Source organism: Peromyscus leucopus, chromosome 4, assembly GCF_004664715.2.
Source record: "Peromyscus leucopus breed LL Stock chromosome 4, UCI_PerLeu_2.1, whole genome shotgun sequence".
NCBI lineage: Eukaryota > Metazoa > Chordata > Mammalia > Rodentia > Cricetidae > Peromyscus > Peromyscus leucopus.
The window spans coordinates 65,267,993-65,291,457 of record NC_051066.1 but is presented as its reverse complement, the minus strand read 5'-3'; the positions used below and the strand labels follow the sequence as shown (position 1 = coordinate 65,291,457).

The 23,465-nt window shown below is 36.4% G+C and overlaps 1 protein-coding gene across 1 annotated transcript; it reads left to right on the top strand.

Annotated features, from left to right (window-relative positions):
- The first annotated feature begins 17,660 nt into the window (after positions 1-17,660).
- On the top strand, positions 17,661-18,581 carry LOC114685939 (olfactory receptor 4A5-like). Its single transcript, XM_028860574.1, has one exon. It carries the CDS (start codon positions 17,661-17,663, stop codon positions 18,579-18,581), a length of 921 nt encoding a protein of 306 aa, XP_028716407.1.
- Positions 18,582-23,465: the final 4,884 nt, after the last annotated feature.

The window sequence follows — 23,465 nt, the reverse complement described above, 5'->3', positions numbered from 1 at the left end:
ACATGATTGAACCCATACTTGATGTGGTTTGGCTGACTAAGAACACTGAGACTAGATAGCCCAGGGAATGTGTATAATACCAGATACTACTGTTCTACTAAGATAACAAAGTAATAATATGACTTCTAATGACATTCTGCACTATACTTATAGGTCAGTGCTTTGGTCATCAGAGAAGCTTCCTCCTACCCAAATGGGAACAAATATGAAAATCTGCAGCCAGAAAATGTATGGAGATTGTGAAACCTTGGAGCTCTCAACCCTAGATGGGTTATCTCCATCAAATAGTACCTTCTCAACAAGGCTCAGGGAACACTGTGGAAGAGGTGGCAGAAAGAGTTTAAGAGCCAGAGGGGATGGAGAACACCAAGGAAGCAAGGCCTTCTGAACACAGCTGGACTGATGCACATATGAATTCACAGGCAGCGTGTACATCACCTGCACAGGTCTGCACCAGATAGTGTCCAGGGTGAAATGTGAAGGAGACACATGTTCCCATCCCTAACCCAGAAGCAATCTCCAATTGATAATCAATGGCAAAAAGAGACATAAATATTCTCCAAGGTAGTCTCACTGTGGAAACAAACTGCTCTTTATATATTTATTTTTACTAAGAAATTTTTTATTCATTTTACATACTAATCACAGATCCCTCTCCTCCCTCCTCCTGACCTTCCATCATTCCCTCCCCCAACCCACCCCGATTCCCTCCTACAAGAAGGTAAGGCTAGATGTCCCCATGCCCAGCAGTAAACAGAAAACAAACTCAGTGGCATCTTTGGAGGTTTCTTGTCTCATAATGTCATATCAGTTTTTTTTTTTTAATTTTAATTTTGGGTTTAACATTTACTGTATTTATTACCATACAAGTTTTGTATATATATATTATGACTTCTAATTTTGTGTTTTTATGGGACTCCTGAGTGTGTGAATGAGTGGTCCTTAGATTATTGTGCCTCCTTTTTGGCTATGTTCCTTCTACTTTTTTTTGTCTTATTCTGATTTGCTTGTTTTTGTTTTATCTTATATATTATATTATTATTATCCCTTAGATGACCATTTGCTTCCTAATGAGAGATAGAAAGGGGGTGGATCTGGATGGGAACAGAGGTGGTGAGGAACTAGGAGGAGCAGAAAGAAGGAAAACTGTAATCAGAACATATTGTATGAAAAAAATCTATTTTAAATAAAAGAAAAAAAAAACAAGAAAGAATATTTTGTTGCTGAACAAGCTGCTGCTCATAAAGAAACAGGCCATGAAGATCTGATGAAGAGTGTATGTCAATGCATCTGTATGAATTGGTTTTTTGATACAAATCTATCAAAAAATCAAAGTAGTATAAAACATCATTTGAGATTAGAATCAATTTAATAGAAAATCTCAGGAAGATGATTAAACAGCTCAGGGTTTTGTTCTATTACAAGTAACGATAAAAAATAGCATATCAGAAACCAGAGGCCTTGAACCAGACCAATGACTGCAATGAGCACATCTAAGTAAATATGTATGAACTAAAGGGTAAAATGTGTGACTTACTGTTTCCCATTACAGCTTCAACTGCAAGATCATTCTTTTTCTTTTCTCTTAAATTTTCTTTTGCTTTATTTGGGGTGGAGTTGCAAGGGCAGAGGGTGGATATGAAGGGATGGGAGATGAGTGAGATTGAGATGCATAATGTGAAATCCACAGAGAATAAAAAAAAAGTAAAGATAAAATTAAGTCCTTAATTTTAACTTCTTACAATTTAGTTTAAAACATACCTTTAAATAACCTGACTGATTCTTTTTTCCTCTTATTTTTTCATTATTTAGTTTATTTTTTGAGATTGTAGTATGATTACATAATTCCTCCCTTGCTCTTCTGAAATTCATGGTCTTTAAAAAAAATTAATTGCTGTTACATAACTATATATCTCTATGTCTACATTTCTATATTCCTAAATACTTTAAGTACAACCTTTTAGTCTGTATACTGTTACTTGTATGCATTTTCAGGGTTGATCATTTGGTATTGGATTACCAATTGTGGTGCTTTTTCCTGGGTAAGACTTTCTCCTGCTGTTACCTTTCCTTAGTTACCTCTTGCAACCTTAACTACAATGATTTTTTTTAAGCAAATTTTCTTCAAAGACTCAGAAATACTTGGGATGAGTGTCTTTCAGTGTCAGAGAGTGATGTATGCAGTGGTTTGTGGTTCCAGGAAAAGACTAGGAGATTTTCCTTCTTTGGCTTGTGTTACATGCTATCATAATGTATAGCTGTTAGATTATTAATTATTTCATTTTTGAAATTTCCCTTTTCACATTATAGAGTTTTCACATTACTTGTCAGTTATCTACTCTTTCTTTGCAATGTCCAACTATATTTTTTATAAGTATTATTTAGGAAAAGAAATCTATCTGGGAAAGTTTTCTTGACTTGAATGTATTCCAAGCAGTCTAACAACATCACTTATAATTATGTAACAGTCTAGTCCATTGGAAATAAAGATGATGTGAAGGGTTGATTATTCATGTAAAATTATCTACACAAATGGAGAATTGTTTTCCTTTCCTGACAGGAAATGACCCATGGGATTTCTGAAAACTTTTATATCCATGCTGGAGAATGTTTTAGTTAGCATTTAGTCTTTGAGATGTCATGTCGTCTTTTATCCTTTACTGCTTACTCAGTCCTAGAAGATATCTGTAACTTATGTGAGGATGATGAGATATAGGGGCATCCTTTTAAGTCAGAAAGAATGACCTTAGAAATATTGTGAATGATTTCAGAGTAGAATACAATCTTTAATGTGAATCTCTTAACCAAAAAGGGCATTAACCAAAAAATTCTGTAAAAGAATTCTCTATATCTGTGTACATCCTCATAAGGTTTGTGCACAAATTTAATCACTCTTATACTTTCAGCTTTACTTTTAGGAAAACCAAGATTATACATGAACTAAAAATAAAAAAAGGAATATTGTAAATAGATGAAAGGCTATAGAATATGTCTGGTATAAGAGAAACACTATTACTGACTTTAAAGTCTTCAGGCTTTTCTGTTGTTATATGAAAACTTTAGTACCTAGGCAGACAGATATTATTGTCAGTTTTTAAAACAAAGCATTTTTGTTGTTGTTGCTTCACTATAATTGTTGAAAAGGAAACACTTTGCATGGCTAATTTTTTGGTTTATATTTACTGTATTTATAGCATCAAAAATGGGCATGAACAAGTTAATTTCCATGAATTAAGTCAATTTTGTACAAATATGGCATCTTTATTTTCCTATGAAAGTATTTTCAGTAGATAAGGATGGTCAATTACCTCTGTACAGTAAGCAATGTCAAAACATTTAAGGATTTTTTAACTTTATTCAGAAGTATATTTATATCTTTATATCTAATACTCACTCAGTAAAAGAGGCCATGGTTTCCCTACTAAAGGCAAATCCATATGTGAGTTATTGAAGTCCAACTAGCTGGCAATAATAGGTGAGTATTATTGTGATGTGCAAACATGCTTCTAGTGCTTTAAAAACAATATTATGGTGGTGTCTGGATTGGGAAAATTAAGGTTGAAAAACACAGAAGTTTATTGGAATATGAACAGCATGCTATTTAAGCCTGATTGGTATTTATTTTCTACTTTACTCAACATATGTTCAAATTTAGATGTGTAATACTCATAATCTAATTTATCTATGACTTTGTTTTACTGGTATTGTACTTTATATTATATGTTATATAAACATGCTATATTAAATATTAATATTGGATTATTTAAAATCATATACACCAAATGTGATAAAGTGCAAAGAAAAATGTTTTATGTGCACGATATAAGGCTTTCATTAATAATTCTTAAAATGACTCAACAAACATGGTAGTAGCTGTATGGAGAGAAAACCATGATTGGAGAGCATACCATCTATTGTCACACATATTCAAAAATTGTTAATATAATACTGTGTTTATGAATATTGTACTAAGCTTTTTTTCTAGAAATGCATGTAATGGACAGTTTAAATTAAAATCATAGTCATAATATGGGTAGTTTTATCAATTCTTTTAAAAGATGGACTACATAGTATACTACACATTTCAGGGACTCTACTTTCAGTCTTTTATGGTAATGATTAAACCAATCAATAGAGACTTTTCCTAGTGAAATACGGTACTAATAGCTAATTATTTCAGAATGATGTGAAATAAATTGTTAGACATGGAGTACTTTCATACTTATGACATTCAACAAATACACACATTGAACATTGTTTATCTTCTGAGTCAGATAATGACCATAATGATTAGGAAGCACAAAGAGGGTGCATCACAGGAACCTAGGGCCTATGATGAGACACTTTGCTCAGCCTTGGTGCAGGGAGGAGGGAACTGGACCTGCCTCAGCTGAATCTACCAGGCTGAGCTGACTCCCCAATGGGAGACCTTGCCTTGGAGGAGGTGAGAATGGGGGGTTGGACTGGGGGAGGGAGAGCTGAGGGTGGTGGGAGGGAGGACAGGGGAATCCATGGCTAATATGTAAAATGACTAGAAAAATCTCTTATACAAAATTTTTTTAAAAGGTTGAGCATTTTATTTAATGTATTTAAAACAAAAAGAACAAGTCATTCTTTAGTTGCTATATTTGTGACATCAGAAGTTTCTAAAAAATATTCTCATAAAACAAGAATGAATGCCTGAAAAAATTTTAATACAACTCATTTCTTGAGCATATCCCTATAATTACGTAATATACACATAGATGATACCATATAAGGATTTCACATATAATGGGGAAAAAAACAAGTTATAAGAAAACATTTTCTATAGATATAAAAGACATAATTTAAATTTCATCCTGTACTTGGTAATGCAGTCTATCAGACCATCACATGATAATTAGAAGGAAAGCAAGATTATTTATTTATTTATTTATTTATTTATTTATTTATTTATTTATTTATTTTGGTTTTCCAAGACAGAGTTTCTCTGTGTAGTCTTGGTGCCTGTCCTGGAACTCAGGCTGGCTTCGAACTTACAGAGAGGCTCTGCCTCCTGAGTGCTGGGATTAAAGGCATGTGCCACCACTGCCTGGCTAGATTCTTAAAGATGATACTATAAATGTATCTATAGTCTTAATTGCCACGTTCTGAATATCAGTTAAGATTCTTCTAGGAAAGAGAAAATGGAATGTCTGTGACTGATTTTTATAACTGTATATTGCAATTTTCATACCAAATACTGTAAAAAAAATCTAAACTACCAATATAAAACCAAAATTAGAATACTTATTTAGCAAAAGAAAGAAACATAAAATATTAATAACAAAACATACAATAGATTATTTTTTCTTGATTTTCCCCCAAAAATTATTTCCTTGAAGGATTAAACCAACCAATGGATCAGAAATATAAATTGTAACTAAAAACATTAAAGATTCCAAAGATTATGGAGACTTGAATAATTTCCATAGAGAAAGACCATTTACTACCAAATTCAGATGACGATAGCAAGCCTAGCATGTTCTGCTCGGTGTGCAAATGGTGATTGGATAAACATTTGCCATATTCTGTAGGTCTTTGAGTATTTGGAGATTACCTACCTAATTGAAATATATCTATGTATACCTATAAAACTTAACTAATATGACTATAAGTGTGATTATCATAGATGATTAATTATTAATCTGTATTTCTTAATATACACTACAATTTCAAATGAGATACACAAACAAAATACTTTAAGCAAGAGAAGAAATATACATATAGTACAACAAAATTAACTTTAAATTTGTATCAATAAACTAAAATCCATAGCAATGTAAAATATTTTTAAGTTGTTGCTTTTTAAAAGTAGGTTCAATAATCTACCCTTTCATCCTATCATATCTATAAAAGCCATACAAACCATAAACTGGAAAATCAAACAAACAAATGAACAAACAGGAAAACACAGAGCCAAAGAAAAAACATAAGATACACACACACACACACACAAAAAAAAAAAAAAAAACATACACACACTGGCATGCATAGAAATTTCCTAAAAATACAAAATAGAATAACATAAAATTTAAGTAAACTGCCTATGGGGTAAGAAAAAAGAAAGAGAGAAAAGAAGAAAGGATGAAATAAAGAAAAATGTGCCTGGACAAAGTGTTATGAGACAAAAACAAAAATACAAATAAAACAAAACAGCATAACTACACAACAAACAAAACCAAAACAAAAAACAAACAAGGCAACCCAAACCAAAAAACTTCAAAAAATACTAACGAGTTACTTTTAGGTTGACTATCTACTGCTAGTGATGGGGTTTGGCCTTGAGAGTGGTTTGTATACCAGTGAGACTCCCTTGGAGAATATTAATTTTTCTTCATGATTGATTATCAGTTGGAGATGGTTTCAGTTTAGGGATGTGGGCTTGTGTTTACTTCCATTCTCAGTGTTGTGACCCTATCTGGTACAAACCTGCTCAGGCCCTTTTGCATGCTGCCATATTCTGTGAGTTCCTATGTTCATCAGTCCTGCTGTGTTTAGAAGGCCTTGTTTACATGATGTTCTAATTCCTCTGGCTTTTATAATGTTTGCCACTCCTATTCAGTGGGGTACCCTAACCCTCAGGTAAAGGATTTGATGAAGACATCTCATTTAGACCTGAGTGTTTCAAGGTCTCTCACACAAGTGACACCTTGTCCACCTGGTATTTATTCCCATCTACTGTCAGAGGAAGTTTCTCTGATGATGGAAGAGCAAGGCACTGATCTATGAGTATAGCAGGATGTCCTTAGAAGTAATTTTGTTGCTAAGTTCCTTTTATAGAACAGGAGAATTTGGTTTTGCCCTAGGTTCCTAGAACAACAAGACTAAGGATCTTGGGTATCTGAGTAGTGTTGGTAATGGGTTCCATCTCATTGAGTGGGGCTTAAATCCAATCAAATAATGCTTGGTAAATCCCACAATCTTTGTGCCACTATTGCACTAGCTCATTTTGCATGTAGGTCAACATTGTAGATCAAAGGTTTTGAATCTTGGTTGGTATTTACCTTTCTCTTTTTGTAACATGGAGAGTACTTTGAGAACCATGAACACTATTCGGTAAGGGTGAGGCTCTAGGTAGGCACCAGTTTGATATCCAGGTGTCCAAGGAGTTGTGTAGGTATTGTCTTCTGCAATAGAACCTTACTGTCAGTTTGTGGAGAGCTTCTAATAGCCTTGTCAATAGTCTGGTTCTCGGGGTTTCCATAGAATGCCTTTCACCACCAACAAAAACAGATGCAATCCATTCCTGGAACTAGAAGCTTAATTTGGTAAAAAGAGTGGACTAGCTGTGGCTCTGTCTCCTGCATTATTATTTCATTTAGTTCACCTTCCTGTATGTATATATTAGAGGAAGTCTTTACTGTATTAGATTTTCATACAACTCCTTCATGTGGCCCTTAGTTTTAGCTGTCCCTCCCCATATTCCTTTTCTAAATTCCTTGTTCCCTCCCTCTCCTTACTTGACTCTTCCCATTCCAGTGTTCTCCTCATCAGTCCTTAACTATCTACTCTATATTGTCTTCCCAAGAAGATCCAATCCTCCCCTCCAGTCCCTTAATCTATACCTAACCTATTTAGTTATATGGATTGTAGCTTTCTTATAGAAGATTTAAAAGTTAACCTCCATATAGAAGTGAATACATACCACATTGTCATTTATTGTCTGGGATACCTCCCTAAGGATGATTTTTTTTTTCTAGATCCAGATTTACCTGAAAATTTCATTTTTAAAAGCAACTGAGTATGGATTCCCCTTCTTGACAAGAGGTAGTGCCTTGGCTCAGCCTAGATCCCATCCCTGGGCACCAGCCACTCTGAGGAAGACCTGCCCAACTTGGCCCCAGGTTCTGGTCATCAGCCAGTATCCCTTCTACCCCCACCCACACCCACACCAGGAAGGCTCCCCTTATCCAAGACCCCGACAGACCCAGCAATCTTCATGCCTGCCCCCATGCCCATCATGGCCCGAGACCCCAGGCACTTCCTGAGACTTAGAGACTTGCCCCCAGCTCCCATCCTGCCCCGGACTTCTCTTCTTGACAAAGGCTTCCATCCTGCCCCAGACTTGCCATCTGGTCAATGAGCTCCCATCTGTACAAGAGAGAAAGAATTCCTAAATCTGTCAGCTCTGTCTGGACCAAGTGCCCTGATAAGACCAAGAACAAACCACATGGAAATGGGCAGATATCAAAACAGAAGTACATACAACAAAATGAAGAGCAATAAAGCATCACCAGAACATAGCCCTCCTCCAACATCTAGACTTGAACATCAAAAATTGGAAGAAGCAGAAGAAAACAGCCATATGAATAACATCATGAAGAAGGTAGAGGCTTATATAGAAGAAAAGACAATCAAAAAATGGGAAGAATGCTATAAAAAAGTAGAGGAAAAGACAAATAAAGCAGAAGAAAACTATAAAGCCCTGGAAGAAAATCATGAGAAAGCAATGAAAGAGATGAAGGAAATAGTCCAAGACCTGAAAAGGGAAATAGAAAAAATGAAGAAGACACAAACAGAGGGAATGCTGGAAAGAGAAAATCTGAGTAAACGAATGGGAGCTTCAGATGCCAGTATAGCCAACAGAATGCAAGAGATGGAAGAGAGGATTTCTGGCGTTGAAGATACGGTAGAAGAAAAAGATTCATCAGTCAAAGGAAACACTAAAGCCAACATTGTCATGACCCAAAATATCCAAGAAATTTGGGACACCATAAAAAGACCAAACCTATGAATAATAAGGATAGAAGAAGGAGAAGAACACCAACTCATAAATATATTCAAACCAAAGTTGGATAAAGCACAGGGACAACAAGCCAAACGAATGGAAACACATGAATTATGAACCAATGGCTGAGGGGCCCCCAACTGGATCAGGCCCTCTGAATAGGTGAGACAGTTGATTGGCTTGATCTGTTTGGGAGGCATCTAGGCAGTGGTACCAGGTCCTGTGCTCATTGCGTGAGTTGGCTGTTTGAACCCTGGGGCTTATGCAGGGACTCTTGGCTCAATCTGGGAGGAGGGGACTGGACCTGCCTGGACTGAGTTTACCATGTTGATCTCAGTCCTCGGGGTAGGCTTTCTTTGGAGGAGGTGGGAATGTGGGGAAGGGGAGCATGGCAGGAGAGGGTAGAACAAGGGAATCCGTGACTGATATGTAGAACTGAATGGTACTGTTAAATAAAATAAAGGAAAAAAAAGAAAACTTTCCTAACTTAAAGAAGGAAATGCCTATGAAGATACAAGAAGCCTATAGAATGGATACAAAAGCAGGACCCATCTTTCTGCTGCATACAAGAACACACATCAAATTCAAAGACAGACACTACCTAAGAAAAAAAGGCTGGGAAAGGACTTTCCAATCAAATGGTCTTAAGAAACAAGCAGGTATAGCGTTCCTGATATCCAGAAAAATAGACTTCAAACTAAAATCAATCAAAAGAGATCAAGAAGGGCATTACATACTCATCACAGGAAAGATCCACCAAGATGAAATTTCAATTCTGAACATTTTTGCTCCAAACACAAGGGCACCCACCTATGTAAAAGAAACATTAAGAAAGGTTAAGCCACATATAAAACCCCACACATTAATAGTGGGAGACTACAACACCCCACTTTCACCACTGGACAGATCTCCCAAATTGAAACTTAACAGAGAAATAAAGGACTTAGCTGATGTTATGATTCAAATAGACTTAATTGATATCTACATAACATTCCATCCTAACAAAAAAGAATATACCTTCTTCTCAGCACCCCATGGAACCTTCTCTAAAACCGACCACATACTTGGCCACAAAGCAAATCTCAACAGAGACAAAACAATTGGAATAACCTCTTGTGTTCTATCAGACCACCATCGTTTAAAGTTAGATTTCAACAACAACAAAAACTACAGAAAACCTACAATCACATGGAAACTGAACAATGCTCAACTGAATCACCAATGAGTTAAGGAAGAAATAAAGAAAGAAATTAAAGACTTCCTAGAGACCAACGAAAATGAAGACACCACATACCCAAACTTATGGGGCGCTATGAAAGCATTGCTAAGATGGAAATTCATAGCACTAAATGCCCACATAAAGAAGTTGGAGAAATCTCACACTAGTGACTTAACAGCAGACCTAAAAGCTCTAGAACAAGAAGAAGCAAAGTCTCCCAGGAAGAATAGACACCAGGTAATTATCAAAGTGAGAGCTGAAATGAATAAAATAGAAACAAAGAGAACAATACAAAAAGTAAATGAAACAAAGATTTTGTTCTTTGAGGAAATCAACAAGATAGAAAAGCCCTTATCCAAACTGACCAAAAGACAGAGAGAGAACATCCAAATTAACAAAATCAGAAATGGAAAGGGGAACATAACAACAGACATTGAGGAAATCCAGAGAATCATCACGTCATACTTCAAAAACATCTACTCCACAAAACTGGAAAATCTAAAAGAAATGGATAATTTTCTGGATAGGTACCACATACCTAAGTTAATTCAAGACCAGATAAACTATTTAAATAGTCCAATAACCCCTAAGGAAATAGAATCAGTCATTGAAAGTCTCCCAAGCAAAAAAAGCCCACGACCAGATGGTTTCAGTGCAGAATTCTACCAGATCTTCAAAGAAGAGTTAATACCAATACTCTCTAAATTGTTCCTACAGAATGGGAAAAGGTCTTCCCCAACCCCACATCTGACAGAGGACTGATATCCAGAATATATAAGGAACTCAAGAAATTAGACATCAAAATGCCCAACAGTCCAACTAAGAAATGGGCTATAGAACTAGACAGAGAATTCTCAACAGAGGAATCTCAAGTGGCTGAGACACATTTAAGGAATTTCTCTAATCATCAGGGAAATGAAAATCAAAATAACTCTGAGATACCACCTTATGCCTGTCAGAATGGATAAGATCAAAAACACTGAAGACACCTTATGCTGGAGAGGATGTGGAGCTAGGGGAACTCTCCTCCACTGCTGGTGGGAATACAAGCTAATACAACCAATTTGGAAATCAATATGGCGCTTTCTTAGAAAATTGGGAATCAATCTCCCCCAAGATCCAGCTATACCACTCTTGGGCATATACCCAAGGAATGCTCAATCATACCACAAGGGCACTTGCTCAGCTATGTTAATATCAGCATTGTTTGTAATATCCAGAACCTGAAAACATCCTAGATGCCCTTCAACTGAAGAATGGATTAAAACATGTGGTATATATACAATATAGAATACTACTCAGCAGAGAAAAACAATGACATCCTGAGGTTTGCAGGCAAGTGGATTGATCTAGAAAAAATCATCCTGAGTGAGGTAACCCAGACTCAGAAAGACAAACATGGTATGTACTCACTCACAGGAGGATACTAGATATGGAACAAGGAAGACTGGACTCCTACTCACATCACCAGGGGACTAACTGCAAATCAGGACCCCAAGAAAGACACGGGGATCACCCAATGACAGAGAAATTCATAAATTCTACATGAACAGCCTGGAGATGAGTGGATGAAGGGTGAGGGTCGAGGGAAAGAGAGCTTGGGGGAGCAGGAGATCCCAGCTGGATCAAGAACAGAGAGGGAGAACAAGGAATAGAAGACCATGGTGAATGAAGACCACATGAGAATAGGAAGAAGCAAAATTCTAGAGAGGCCCACAGAAATCTACTATGATGCCCCCACAATAGACTTCTGACAATGGTTGAGAGACAGCCTGAAATGACCTACGCTGGTGATAGGATGGCCAAATAACCTAATTGTCGTGCTAGAAACCCCATCCAATGACTGAGGGATCTGGATGCAGAGACCCACAGCCAGGCGCCAGGTTGAGCTCCGGAAGTCCAATTGGCAAGAAAGAGGAAGGTTTCTATGAGTGAAAATTGTTGAGACCAAGGTTGGATAAAGCACAGGAACAACAAGCCAAACGAATGGAAACACATGAACTGTGAACCAATGGCTGAGGGGCCCCCAACTGGATCAGGCCCTCTGAATAGGTGAGATAGTTGATTGACTTGATCTGTTTGGGGGGCATCTAGGCAGTGGGACCAGGTCCTGTGCTCAGTGCATGGTTTGGCTGTTTGAATCCTGGGGCTTATGCAGGGACGCTTGGCTCAATCTCGCGGAGGGGACTGGACCTGCCTGGACTGAGTCTATCAGGTCGAACTCAGTCCTCAGGGGTGGCCTTGATCTGGAAGTGGTGGGAATGGGGGGTAGGCTGGGGGGAAGGGGATGGTTGCAGGATGACTAAATTTTAAAGTTCTGTTTAAAAACTGCCTGTTTTCTTTCTCCTTTTTTTCATTCTTATGGTGTGCACCCTTGAGATCTCAAGAATGTATTCCTCCTCCTATTCCTCTTCCCCCTCATGGAACTGTTGGTAGCTTTAGTGTTTTGTCTTTTACTTACTAGTGCCATAAAAATTGGCTTGGAAACTTTAATTTGCACAAATTATGTCAATTTCATACATAGTTGTACAAATCATAGCATCTTTATTTTTATACAAAAATATTTCAGAGCAGGTAAGAATATTCAAGTAACTTTGTCTAGTAAGTATTGATATTATATTTAAAGGTCCTTATATATGATTTTATAAGTATACTAACAACTCTAAATACTACATTCATCCTCAGTAAAAGCGACCATTACTTTCTCCAACAAGGAATTCCAATATTGGAATTGTTTAGCTAATGGAGTAGACACACAAGGCAAGTTTTTTGTAATGTCTGACTGACATACAGCTAATATATTGAATATTAGGTAGTACTCACAGGACTATCTAAACTGGAAAAATGATTAGAATGATGATCATGTAGAGTTTTTTCTTTCTTTTAGCTCATTTATATACTAGATTACATTGAAAGAATTTTGTGTGTTTAACCAGGACTGAATATCTGGAATGAAGTCTATTTGATCATGTTAAATTATCTTTTTGACATGTTCTTGAATTTGGTTTGTACTTTATTGAGTATTTTTGCATCAATGTTCATGAGGGAAATTTATCTGTAATTCTCTTTCTTTCTTGAGTCTTTGTGTGGTTTGGGTTTTAGGATGACTGTAGCCTCATAAAATGAATTTGGTAATGTTCCTTCTGTTTCATTTTTTGGAATACATTGAGTATTGTTATTCACTTCTTTCTTAAAGTCTTGTAGAATTTTGAGCTAAACCCCTCTGGCCCAGGGCATTTTTTGATTCTAAAAATTTAATGACTTCTATTTAATGTTTCTATTTCCTTATATAAATTATATGAATGTGATTTAACTTTGGTAAGTGGTATCCATCAAGAAAATTGTCCATTTCTTTTAGATTTTGTAGAATATAGGTTTTTGAAGTAAGACCTAATAATTCTTTGACAATCCTCAGTGTCTGTTATTATGTCCTTTTCATTTCTGATTTTGTTAATTTGGAAATTCTCTCTCTGCCTTTTAGCTAGTTTGGAAAAGGGTTTGTCTCTATCTTGTTGATTTTCTCAATGAATCAACTCTGTTTCACTGATTCTTAGTATTATTCTTTTTGTTTTTATTTTATTGATTTCAGCCCTCAGTTTGATTATTTCCTGCTTTCTACACTTCTTGGATGTGTGTGCTTCTTTTGTCCTGGATCTTTCAGATGCACTGTTAACTTGATAATATGAGATTTCTCCACATATTTTATGCAGGCACTGAGTGCCTTGAACTTCTCATTTAGCACTGCTTTCATTGTGTTCCATATGTTGTGCATTAATCTCTGTCTTTATTTCTTCCTTGACCCAGTGGTAATTCAATAGAGAATTCTTCACTTTCCATGAGTTTGTAGGCTTTCTATAGTTTCTGCTGTTGAAATCCAGCCTTAATCTGTGGTGGTCTGATAAGATACAGGGGATTTTAAATTTTTATTGTATCTGTTGAGACTTGCTTTGTGACCAAGTATGTGGTCAATTTTAGAGAAAGTTCCATGCAGTGCTGAGAAGAAGGTGTATTCTTTTGTGTTTGGATGAAATGTTCTGTAGATATCTGTTAGTTTAATTTGATTCATAATATCTGATAGTTCCATTATTTTATTTCTGTGTTTAGTTTTTGTCTGTATGACTTTTACATTTGTGAGAATGGGGTATTGAAATCTCTCACTATTAATGTGCGAGGTTCATGGTGTATTTAAGCTTTAGTAGTATTTCTTTTACAAATGGAGTACCTTTGAATTTGGGGTAATGGTTATTCAGAGTTCAGACTTCATCTTGGTGGATTTTTCCTTTGGTAAGTAATTCATTGATCTCATATATAAGGAAGAGAATAACATGGAAATGTGTATTTTGTTATCTTTAAGTAATAATTGAGCTCTCAGAAGTTTGATCATGTTAGATTATTAACCTAATTTAAATATACACGTCTGTATCTTTTTACACTCACCAGTGAGAGAGGCACAGTAATAAGCACAGTTATACATCTGGGAGGTTGTTAAGTTTATTTGTATGTTAGTTAAGCTGAAAGAGTTAATTTTTCGTGGAGCCTATGAGGCTTGTGTGACATGGAAGATCCATTTGAAACTAATGTGCACAGTGCAGTGCATGACAAGAATATTAACAGGGGCAACGCTGGAGCTCTAGACACTATAGTGATTGATTTCTTTTTCTTCTTAAGAGATTTTCTATTTATTTTACACACCAACCACAGATTCCCTGTCCTCCCTTTTCCTGGCCCCCAGCCTTCTCCCCCAGCCCACCCCCCATTCCCACCTCCTCCAAGGCAAAATCTCCCATGGGGAGTCAACAGAGCCTGGTACATTCAGTTGAGGCAGGTCCAAGACCCTCCTCCCTGCACCAAGGTTGCTCAAAGTGGCTCACATAGGCACTAGGCTCCAAAAAGTCAGCCCATGCACTAGGAACAGGTCCTGATACCACTGCCTCGGGGCCACCTAAACAGGTCAGACTAAACAACTGTCTCACTTATCTAGAGGGCCTGGTCCAGTTCCATGGGGGCTCCTCAGCTATTGGTCCACAGTTCATGCATTTCCAATAGTTTGGCTAGTTGTCTCTGTTCTTTTTCCAATCATGGTCTTGATATCCTTTGCTCATAGAATACCTCCTCTCTCTCATTGATTGGACTCTTGGAGCTTGGCCTAGGACCTGGCCATGGATCTCTGTATCTTCTTCCATCAGTCACTGGATGAGGGTTCTATGATGAAAGTTAGGGTATTTAGCCATCCGATCACCAGAGTAGGCCAGCTCAGGCACCCTCTCGACTATTGCCAGTAGTCTATGGTTGAGTCATCCTTGTGGCAGTTTCTCAGAAAATTGGGAATCAATCTTCCTCAAGACCCAGCTATACCACTCTTTGGCATATACCCAAGGAATACTCAATAATACCACAAGGGCACTTGCTAAACTATGTTCATAACAGCATTATTTGTAATAGGCAGAATCTGGAAACAACCTATATGCCCCTCAACTGAAGAATGGGTAAAGAAAATGTGGTACATATACAGAATGGAGTACTACTCAGGAGAGAAAAACAATGACATCATGAGGTTTGCAGGCAAATGGATGGAACTAGAAAATATCATCCTGATTGAAGTAAGATGGACTCAGAAGGACAAACATGATTGATTTCTTGTAGACAGAAACAATTATTTCACTAACAATGAATTAGAATAAGGGATCAAATAAATGAATTCCATTCACTATAGCTCCACAGAGATTTTGTCATTATTCAAATGTCACAGCTCCATTTAAATGTGCAGAACTATACTTAGCTTTTTTTTTTTTTAAGAATTTTGATGTCAAGAGATTCTGTAGCTTAAAATTTCTTTAGAGCCTCAGAAATGTTTGGATAGTGTCTCTTTCACTGTTAGAGTAAAGCAGTTCTCTGCTTTACACTGGTTCACATGACTTGCCTTATCTAAGTATTTTTAAACAATAACTGTTAATAGTAATTGTCTTACTTTGGAATTGTTCTTTTCATAGTAAAGTCCATGACATTTGGCAATTGACTACATTTGTTGTTGTACCAGCCAAGTCTTTGCTCCCTAGAGAGTATTCAAGGGAAGAAAACTTTCCAGGAGAGATTTCTTGATTTGAATTTGATTCAAAATTAAAAAAAATAATTTATAATGACCTTAGAGTCTCTTATATATTCTTCTACATTCATGGGTAATCTCAGTTTCTTCAATATGAAGCTATGAATATATATATGGGGGTGTGATTTAAGAAAGGTGAGAAAGGTATTGTAAAGATTCATTTTTACTGAGTGAGGGACTGAAGACATCTTCACCTGCTTAGGAGAAAAGCGCATCACTGTTGTATCTACGGGATGAATCTCAGACAGCCCTTCATTACACAGAACTACAGTAGACAGTTAAGTAGAGGTTACTGTAAATCCTTCACATGTCTTTTTTGCTTCTCCCTAATTTAATACAAGGAGAAAAGTTCATGGAAGTGTTGGTAGCATTTTTGTTTTGTCTTTTACTAACTAGTGTCATAAAAATTGGTTTGGAAACGTTTATTTGCACAAATTAGGTCAATCTCATGCATAGTTGTACAAATGATAGGATCTTTATATTTCTACAAAAATATTTCAGAGCAGGTAAGAATATTCAATTAGCTTTGTCCAGTAAATATTGATACTATATTTAAAGGTCCTTATATATGTTTTTATAAGTATACTAACTACTCTGTCTACTACATTCATCCTCAGTAAAAGCGACCATTACTTTCTCCATCAAGGAACTCCAATACCGGAATTCTTGAGCTAATGGAGTAGAAACACAAGGCAAGTATTTTTGTAATACCTGATGCACAGCTAGTATACTGAATATTAGGTAGTCCTCACAGAGCTACCTGAACTGGAAAAAATGGTTAGAACAGAGAAATTAATAAGAACGAAGTGTGTGTCTGCTTTAGTTTTATAGCCTATTTTCCACACGGAAAGGTAGCACATATCTGTTACATGGGTAGCCATACAAATTCAATTTATTTATTTATTACATTGAATCATGTGTGTTACATTTTGAATGACATGTTAACAAAGAAATGTAGTTTTTAAGGAATATTTATACAAGAAAATTTAAAGTCACATATACCAAGTATATTAGAGTATAAGAGAACAAATATATTTTATATGTCTGCCTACATGTTGTATGTGTACCATAGACATGCCTGGTGCCTATAATTGTGAACTACTGTGTGTTTGCTGTGAATTGATCTAGGGTGGTCTGTAAGGGAATATTGCACTCTTAATCACTGAGCCATCTCTCCAGTCCCATATTGAAGGGTATTTACATCATGTAGATTTCTTAAAAGCCGGTGCACTTTTCTAACATTTATAACATATTTGCCAAAATTAACATTGTTTAAAATAAGTATGTGAAGTGTGTGTACATTGACTGTAATATAGAGATATACTAAGACTTATAATAGACCCTTGTACTTGCAGAAATAACTAAGATACCCGAGGAGGAAAAGAATCATCAACAGGAGGGCCACTGTGATTATTGGAAGAGAAATTCAGGACTGCTTATTCACAAATTTCTATCAAGTTCACCATTGTAAAAAATAAGGAGACAGAGTTTTCATGTTGAAAAAGATTCATGGCCATATACATACTTCAGGACAGGTCTTGTTTTGACTTCTCATCTCTGAAACAAACCTCCTCATAAAGAGGTCAATGGGACAGAGTAACAATGTCACAGAATTTATTTTCCTGGGCCTTACTCAAGATCCTGCTGGACAAAAAGCCTTATTTGTCTTGTTTTCACTCATTTACATTGTGACAATGCTGGGAAACCTACTCATTGCAGTGACAGTGATCGCCAGCCCTTCTTTAGACTCCCCAATGTACTTCTTTCTTGCCTGTCTGTCACTCCTGGATGTTTTTTATTGCAATACCATCTCACCAAATTTGATTATAGATTTATTATATAATAAGAAGACTATCTCCTTCAAAGCTTGCATGGTCCAGCTCTTCGTAGAGCATTTATTTGGTGGCGTTGAGGTCTTCCTTCTGGTATTCATGGCCTATGATCGCTATGTGGCCATCTGTAAGCCACTGCACTATTTGACGATTATGAACCGACAGGCTTGCATCCTCCTGTTGCTGGTAGCTGGGGTTGGAGGCATAACACACTCTCTGATTCAAGTTCTGTCTGTGTATAGACTTCCTTTTTGTGGTCCCAATGTCATTGATCACTTCATGTGTGACATGAATCCGTTACTGGGACTTGCATGCACTGACACCTACTTCCTGGGCATTACTGTCATTGCCAATGGTGGAGTAATCTGTGTGGGAATTTTCACCTTTCTCTTAGTCTCCTATGGGATCATCCTAAACTCTCTTCAGACTCATAGTCAGGAAGGGAGACGCAAAGCCCTGTCCACTTGCAGCTCACACATCATGGCAGTTTTCTGCTTTTTTGCTCCCTGTATTTTCATATATGCCAGGCCTGTATCCAATTTCCCTATTGATAAATATATTGCTGTGTTTTATACAGTTTTGAGTCCCATGCTGAATCCATTGATATATACCTTGAGAAATTCAGAGATGAAAAATTCTATAAAAAAGGTCTGGTGTAAAACACTAACAACATAAAATAAGGCTATTTCCTCATGATTGTGTTATAGCTGAAATTGAAAACCAGAGATGAATTCTAACAAGGGATGCTGCCTTCTGCTCATGTAGACATGCTTTGAATTATACAAAAACCATTGAAATGAAGAATGAAGAAAAAATTTTCAGCTGAGATTGTGACAAAGGTAGGTGTGAGCCTTAGCCCTTAATGCTGAAGGCAAGTGAATGTTTAGAATGTGAAAATGGTTATGGTACTCTTTCATATTACAAGTAACAATAGAACAAAGACACCTAGAACTTTTTTTTTTCTCAGGTAGTATTGAAGTAAGACTAGAAAAATGTCAACATGGGGAATTTCAAATCATCCACATTCATGAGAAAAGAACAAGAGTGATATCCAAATTTCAGGGACTAAAGGGAAGTTTTTGACATGGCAATTTTTCATTAACTCATCAGCATAGTGGAGATGGTGGCTGTGTCATATGCATTGCCTCAAGAGTGTTCCCCTTCCTTATATCAGGGCCTCTGCTGTTTTATTTTGAGTGCTTAGATAGCAGGCTGAAGCTGTACTTAGCTGATGACACCAGCAGACAACAATTTCAACTGATCTTCTGCTGCTGATGCTGCTACAGCTACAGCAGGATTCTAATTCTTGCATACCATTCTAAGCCCTAGTGGAGAAATATTTCTATAATATTCATTACCAAGGAACACAATTACTATTCATATTTCAAACAATAGTTGTTTCTCATGTTGTCTTCATGTTGGTGAAGAATTTATCAAAGAACTTATGTATAAATACCATATTTACAAAAATTTACATTCAACTTCAACATTTCACTTAGGCTTAAAAGCAATTTATTTTGGCATTATCAAAATTTTCTTTTGTAATTTCTGTTAAAAAAAACACACTAAGTTTGTTCTCAGTTTTCACCCCATTTGGGACATCACAAACCAAAAAAAGGATAATATTATTTTAAATTTCAATATGAAACGTTGTATACAGTTGCATATATGCATTGATGTGGTTTTGTTTTGTATCTTTGTTTGTAAATACATATATTGTTTTATTCAAAGTCTACAATGTGATGCTATGACAAATGTATCTATAATAAAGAGATTGTTCCAGTGAAGATAGTACCTTTTTTCAGCATATCATAGATAGCTTTTCAGAGTGTTTGCTTCGTTGCAAGCCTAGTCAAAATCCACTAACTTCACATGACTTCCAGTAGCGCTCAGTTTCATATGCATTCACTAGAGCATACAAATGGTACATTCATATACGTAAGAAGAACAAGTCTGGACCTACAAATTAAAGTGTGCCTACAACTTTCATACTTAAAAACTGTATTAATTACTATGTCTTGAACTATATGTACCTTATTTTTAAATTTTGTAGCATCTTACCAATTGTGAAAATTACTGAAAGTGGTTTTTTGTGCCTTCCTGATACCATTCCTGTGTCTTCCCGAACAAATTTAATCAGTTTAATATCATATTTGTGTATCCTTAAGTATATTTTGACATTTTTATTAATTTTTTTATAAAAAAAGCATTCATGACACACAAATCATTTTGTAAAAAATAATATGACTCCAGAGTCCACATATTTACCATTACCTTAGGCTTTCTCCAAGTAAGTCCTGCACCCTCTCTAGGTATTTATTATTTAGTGGGAAAATTGGAGTCACTATTTGGTTACAGTAATCATTAATTTTTTTATGCTAGTTGATGCTTATGTGAGACTGTAGCAGGCTGAAAATATTTGTATGACTCAAGAAATAAGAAAAGGGAAAAGAGATTTTTAGTAAAACAGAAATAAGTAGGGTTATCAAGAAGGTTGTGTCTATAGTTTCCCTATGCTACATTCTGGAAGCACATGGTTTTAACTCAGACATTTTTGATGTACACTGTGAAGCATATTTGTAATTTTATTTAGAAAGTGATCCAAATCCATGCATTTTTATTCTGAATATGGACTCTTCCCTTTAGTATCCTGATCTTGATGATCAGGGAACAGAATTTGTATTGTAGCCTTCCTTCCCAGGAAGAACTATATTTACCAACAAGATCAGTGGTTCTCTACTGCCATTTTCTGTACGAATTTTCTCATACTTCACATCCTCCTTTGTAAGAGATAATGATACCATATCTTTTGATAAATTACTTGTTTGAATGAGTATGCTAGGACTGTTAAGCTTAATATTTGCTAAATATAGGACTTTGGAGGAGGGCTCATCAGTTAAGAGTATGCTAATTGCTTTTTCAGAAGACCCAAGTTTTTGTTCCTAGCACGTACAGCAGGTGACTTACAACTGTCTAAATGTAGTACCAGGGAATCTGATGACTCTGACTTCTGTGGGCACTTGAATGAACATGGCACACATATATCTGGGCAGGCTCACATATGTACACATAAATTCAGAAGCCTTAGAAAATCAAGACACAATGCCAATTTATAATGAATTTAGTAATGAACAGATTTGCAGCTGTTGAAAAGCCTCAAAGTGAGGGTCAGATGAAGTAACTGCTATAGATTTAAACATGTTAGCTACTTTATAGTAACTCAATGCATTCTAAAGTCAGTAGTTTTAAGAGTCATTGAGAGACCCTTATGACCACTGAAGTCATATGAAGCATGCAATTTCACATCAAATAGTACATATTAGAACAATGGGGTGGATGTTCCTAAAGGTTAAGGTTATATTTCAAATGTAAGCCTTCAAGTACAAGCACTTTAAATACAAGAATGATGCTCTGTTAACTGACATGTGGAGGGTTGATTGACTTTCCAGAGAATAGATTTCTGGAAAAGAAGACCCTTCACTGAATTTCATTCTTAACAATTGTACTAAAGTGTAACACATTTTAAATAAGAAGTTTGAGTGTATTAGTGACTGTGATACATTGAGATTTTCCTTTAAAGTTATTTATAATTAAGCTTTAGGGCGCCATCAGAGTAAAGGCTTTGATCGTGCATCCTTATATACATGTGCCTTTATATTTTGTTTTATTGTTCCTTCCTCACGTTGACTTTTCCTGTGTGCCATTCTTCTCCAAATGGTTCCCTTCTTTTCTCCCATTATTCATCTCTTTTCTTTTATTACACAAAGTCCATTGTAATCTCTGTTTACCACCTCCCTTAAGAATTCTTCTAATAAAACATCTTAACCTCTTAGTAAAATAAGTACTCTCTAGACCTCAAATCAGAATATGACAATATATAATGAATATCTGTTCAGAAATTAACAAAATTGAAACTGAAGGAAAGATATATTAAGCTTATCATTTTAAGATATGATTCTTTGTGTGTACCTATTTGTGTGTTTTTTTATTTCATTTGTGAGATTATAATCATATCTCTTCATTCCTCTTCCTTCTTCCAAATCCTTCAGTAAATCCCCTCAATTCTACTTCAAATTCATGGCCTCTTAATTCATAAATGTTACTTAATTCATGTATTTATATGTATATACATGTATATTCCTAAGTATAACCTGTTCACTCTGTATAATGTGACTTATATATATGTTTTTAGTGCTGATCATGTGGCACTAGACAACCAATTGGTGTGTCTTCCTTGGGGAAGACAACCTATTCAGGTACCAGCTTTCATCTGTTGCTTATAGTTCTTTGTGTAGGGGTGAGGCCTCATAGATTTTTCCCTGTCAACTTTGGCATATGCTTTGATGTTGTTCTTGTTCAGCTTCCATTTGGTCAGTCACGTTGGTGAGACTATGTGTAGCTTCTAGCATTAATAGGAGAGACACTTCACAGCACACTCCTCTGACTCTCAGAGTCTTTCTATTCCATCTTCTGCAGTGTACCATGAGCTTTCAATGTATAGGTGTTTTTTTAAATATATATATATATATATATATATATATATATATATATATATATACATATTATTTTACAATACCATTCAGTTCTACATATCAGCCATGGGTTTCCCTATTCTCCCCCCTCTCACCCCTCCCCTTACCCCCAGCCCACCCTCCATTCCCACCTCCTCCAGGACAATTCCTCCTCCGAGGACTGCGATCAACCTGGTAGACTCAGTCCAGGGAGGTCCAGTCCCTTCCTCCCAGACTGAGCCAAGTGTCCCTGCATAAGTTCCAGGTTTCAAACAGCCAACTCATGCAATGTGTAGAGGACTTGGTCCCACTGCCTAGTTGCCTCCCAAACTGATCAAGCCAATCAACTGTCTCACCTATTCAGAGGGCCTGATCCAGCTGGGGGGCCCTCAGCCTTTGGTTCATAGTTCATGTGTTTCCATTCATTTGGCTATTTTTTTCAATAATTGAGTAAAACTGAAATTAATTATATGCCACAGTCGTCCTATGGACCTCCATGCTATATATATAGCCTCTATGGTTCTATGGGTTGTGGTCTGATTGTTCTTTATTTTATATCTAGAATCCACCTATGAGTGAGTACATACCATAACTGTCTTTCTGGGTTTGGGTTACCTCACTCAGGATGATTTTTTCTAGTGCCATCCATCTGCCTGCAAATTTCATGCTTTCTGCTGTGGATATCACTCTATGTAAATAAAACACTGATGGCCAATGACCAGGCAGGAAGTATAGGCGGGACAAAGAGAGAAGAGAATTGGGGAAACAGGAAGAAGGAGGAGAGACTGCAGCCACGGCCAGGAGAAGAGCATGTAGAGATGCCGGTAAGCCACCAGCCATGTGGCAAGCTATAGATTTATAAAAATGGGTTAATTTAAGATAAAAGAACAATTAGCAAGAAGCCTGCCACGGCCATACAGTTTATAAGTGATATAAGCGTCTGAGTGATTATTTTATAAGTGGATTGTGGGACCTGCGGGGCTTGGGGAACCTGGAGAGAAGCCCTCCAGCTACAAATGGCGCCCAACGGCTCGAGTTTCCACCTTAA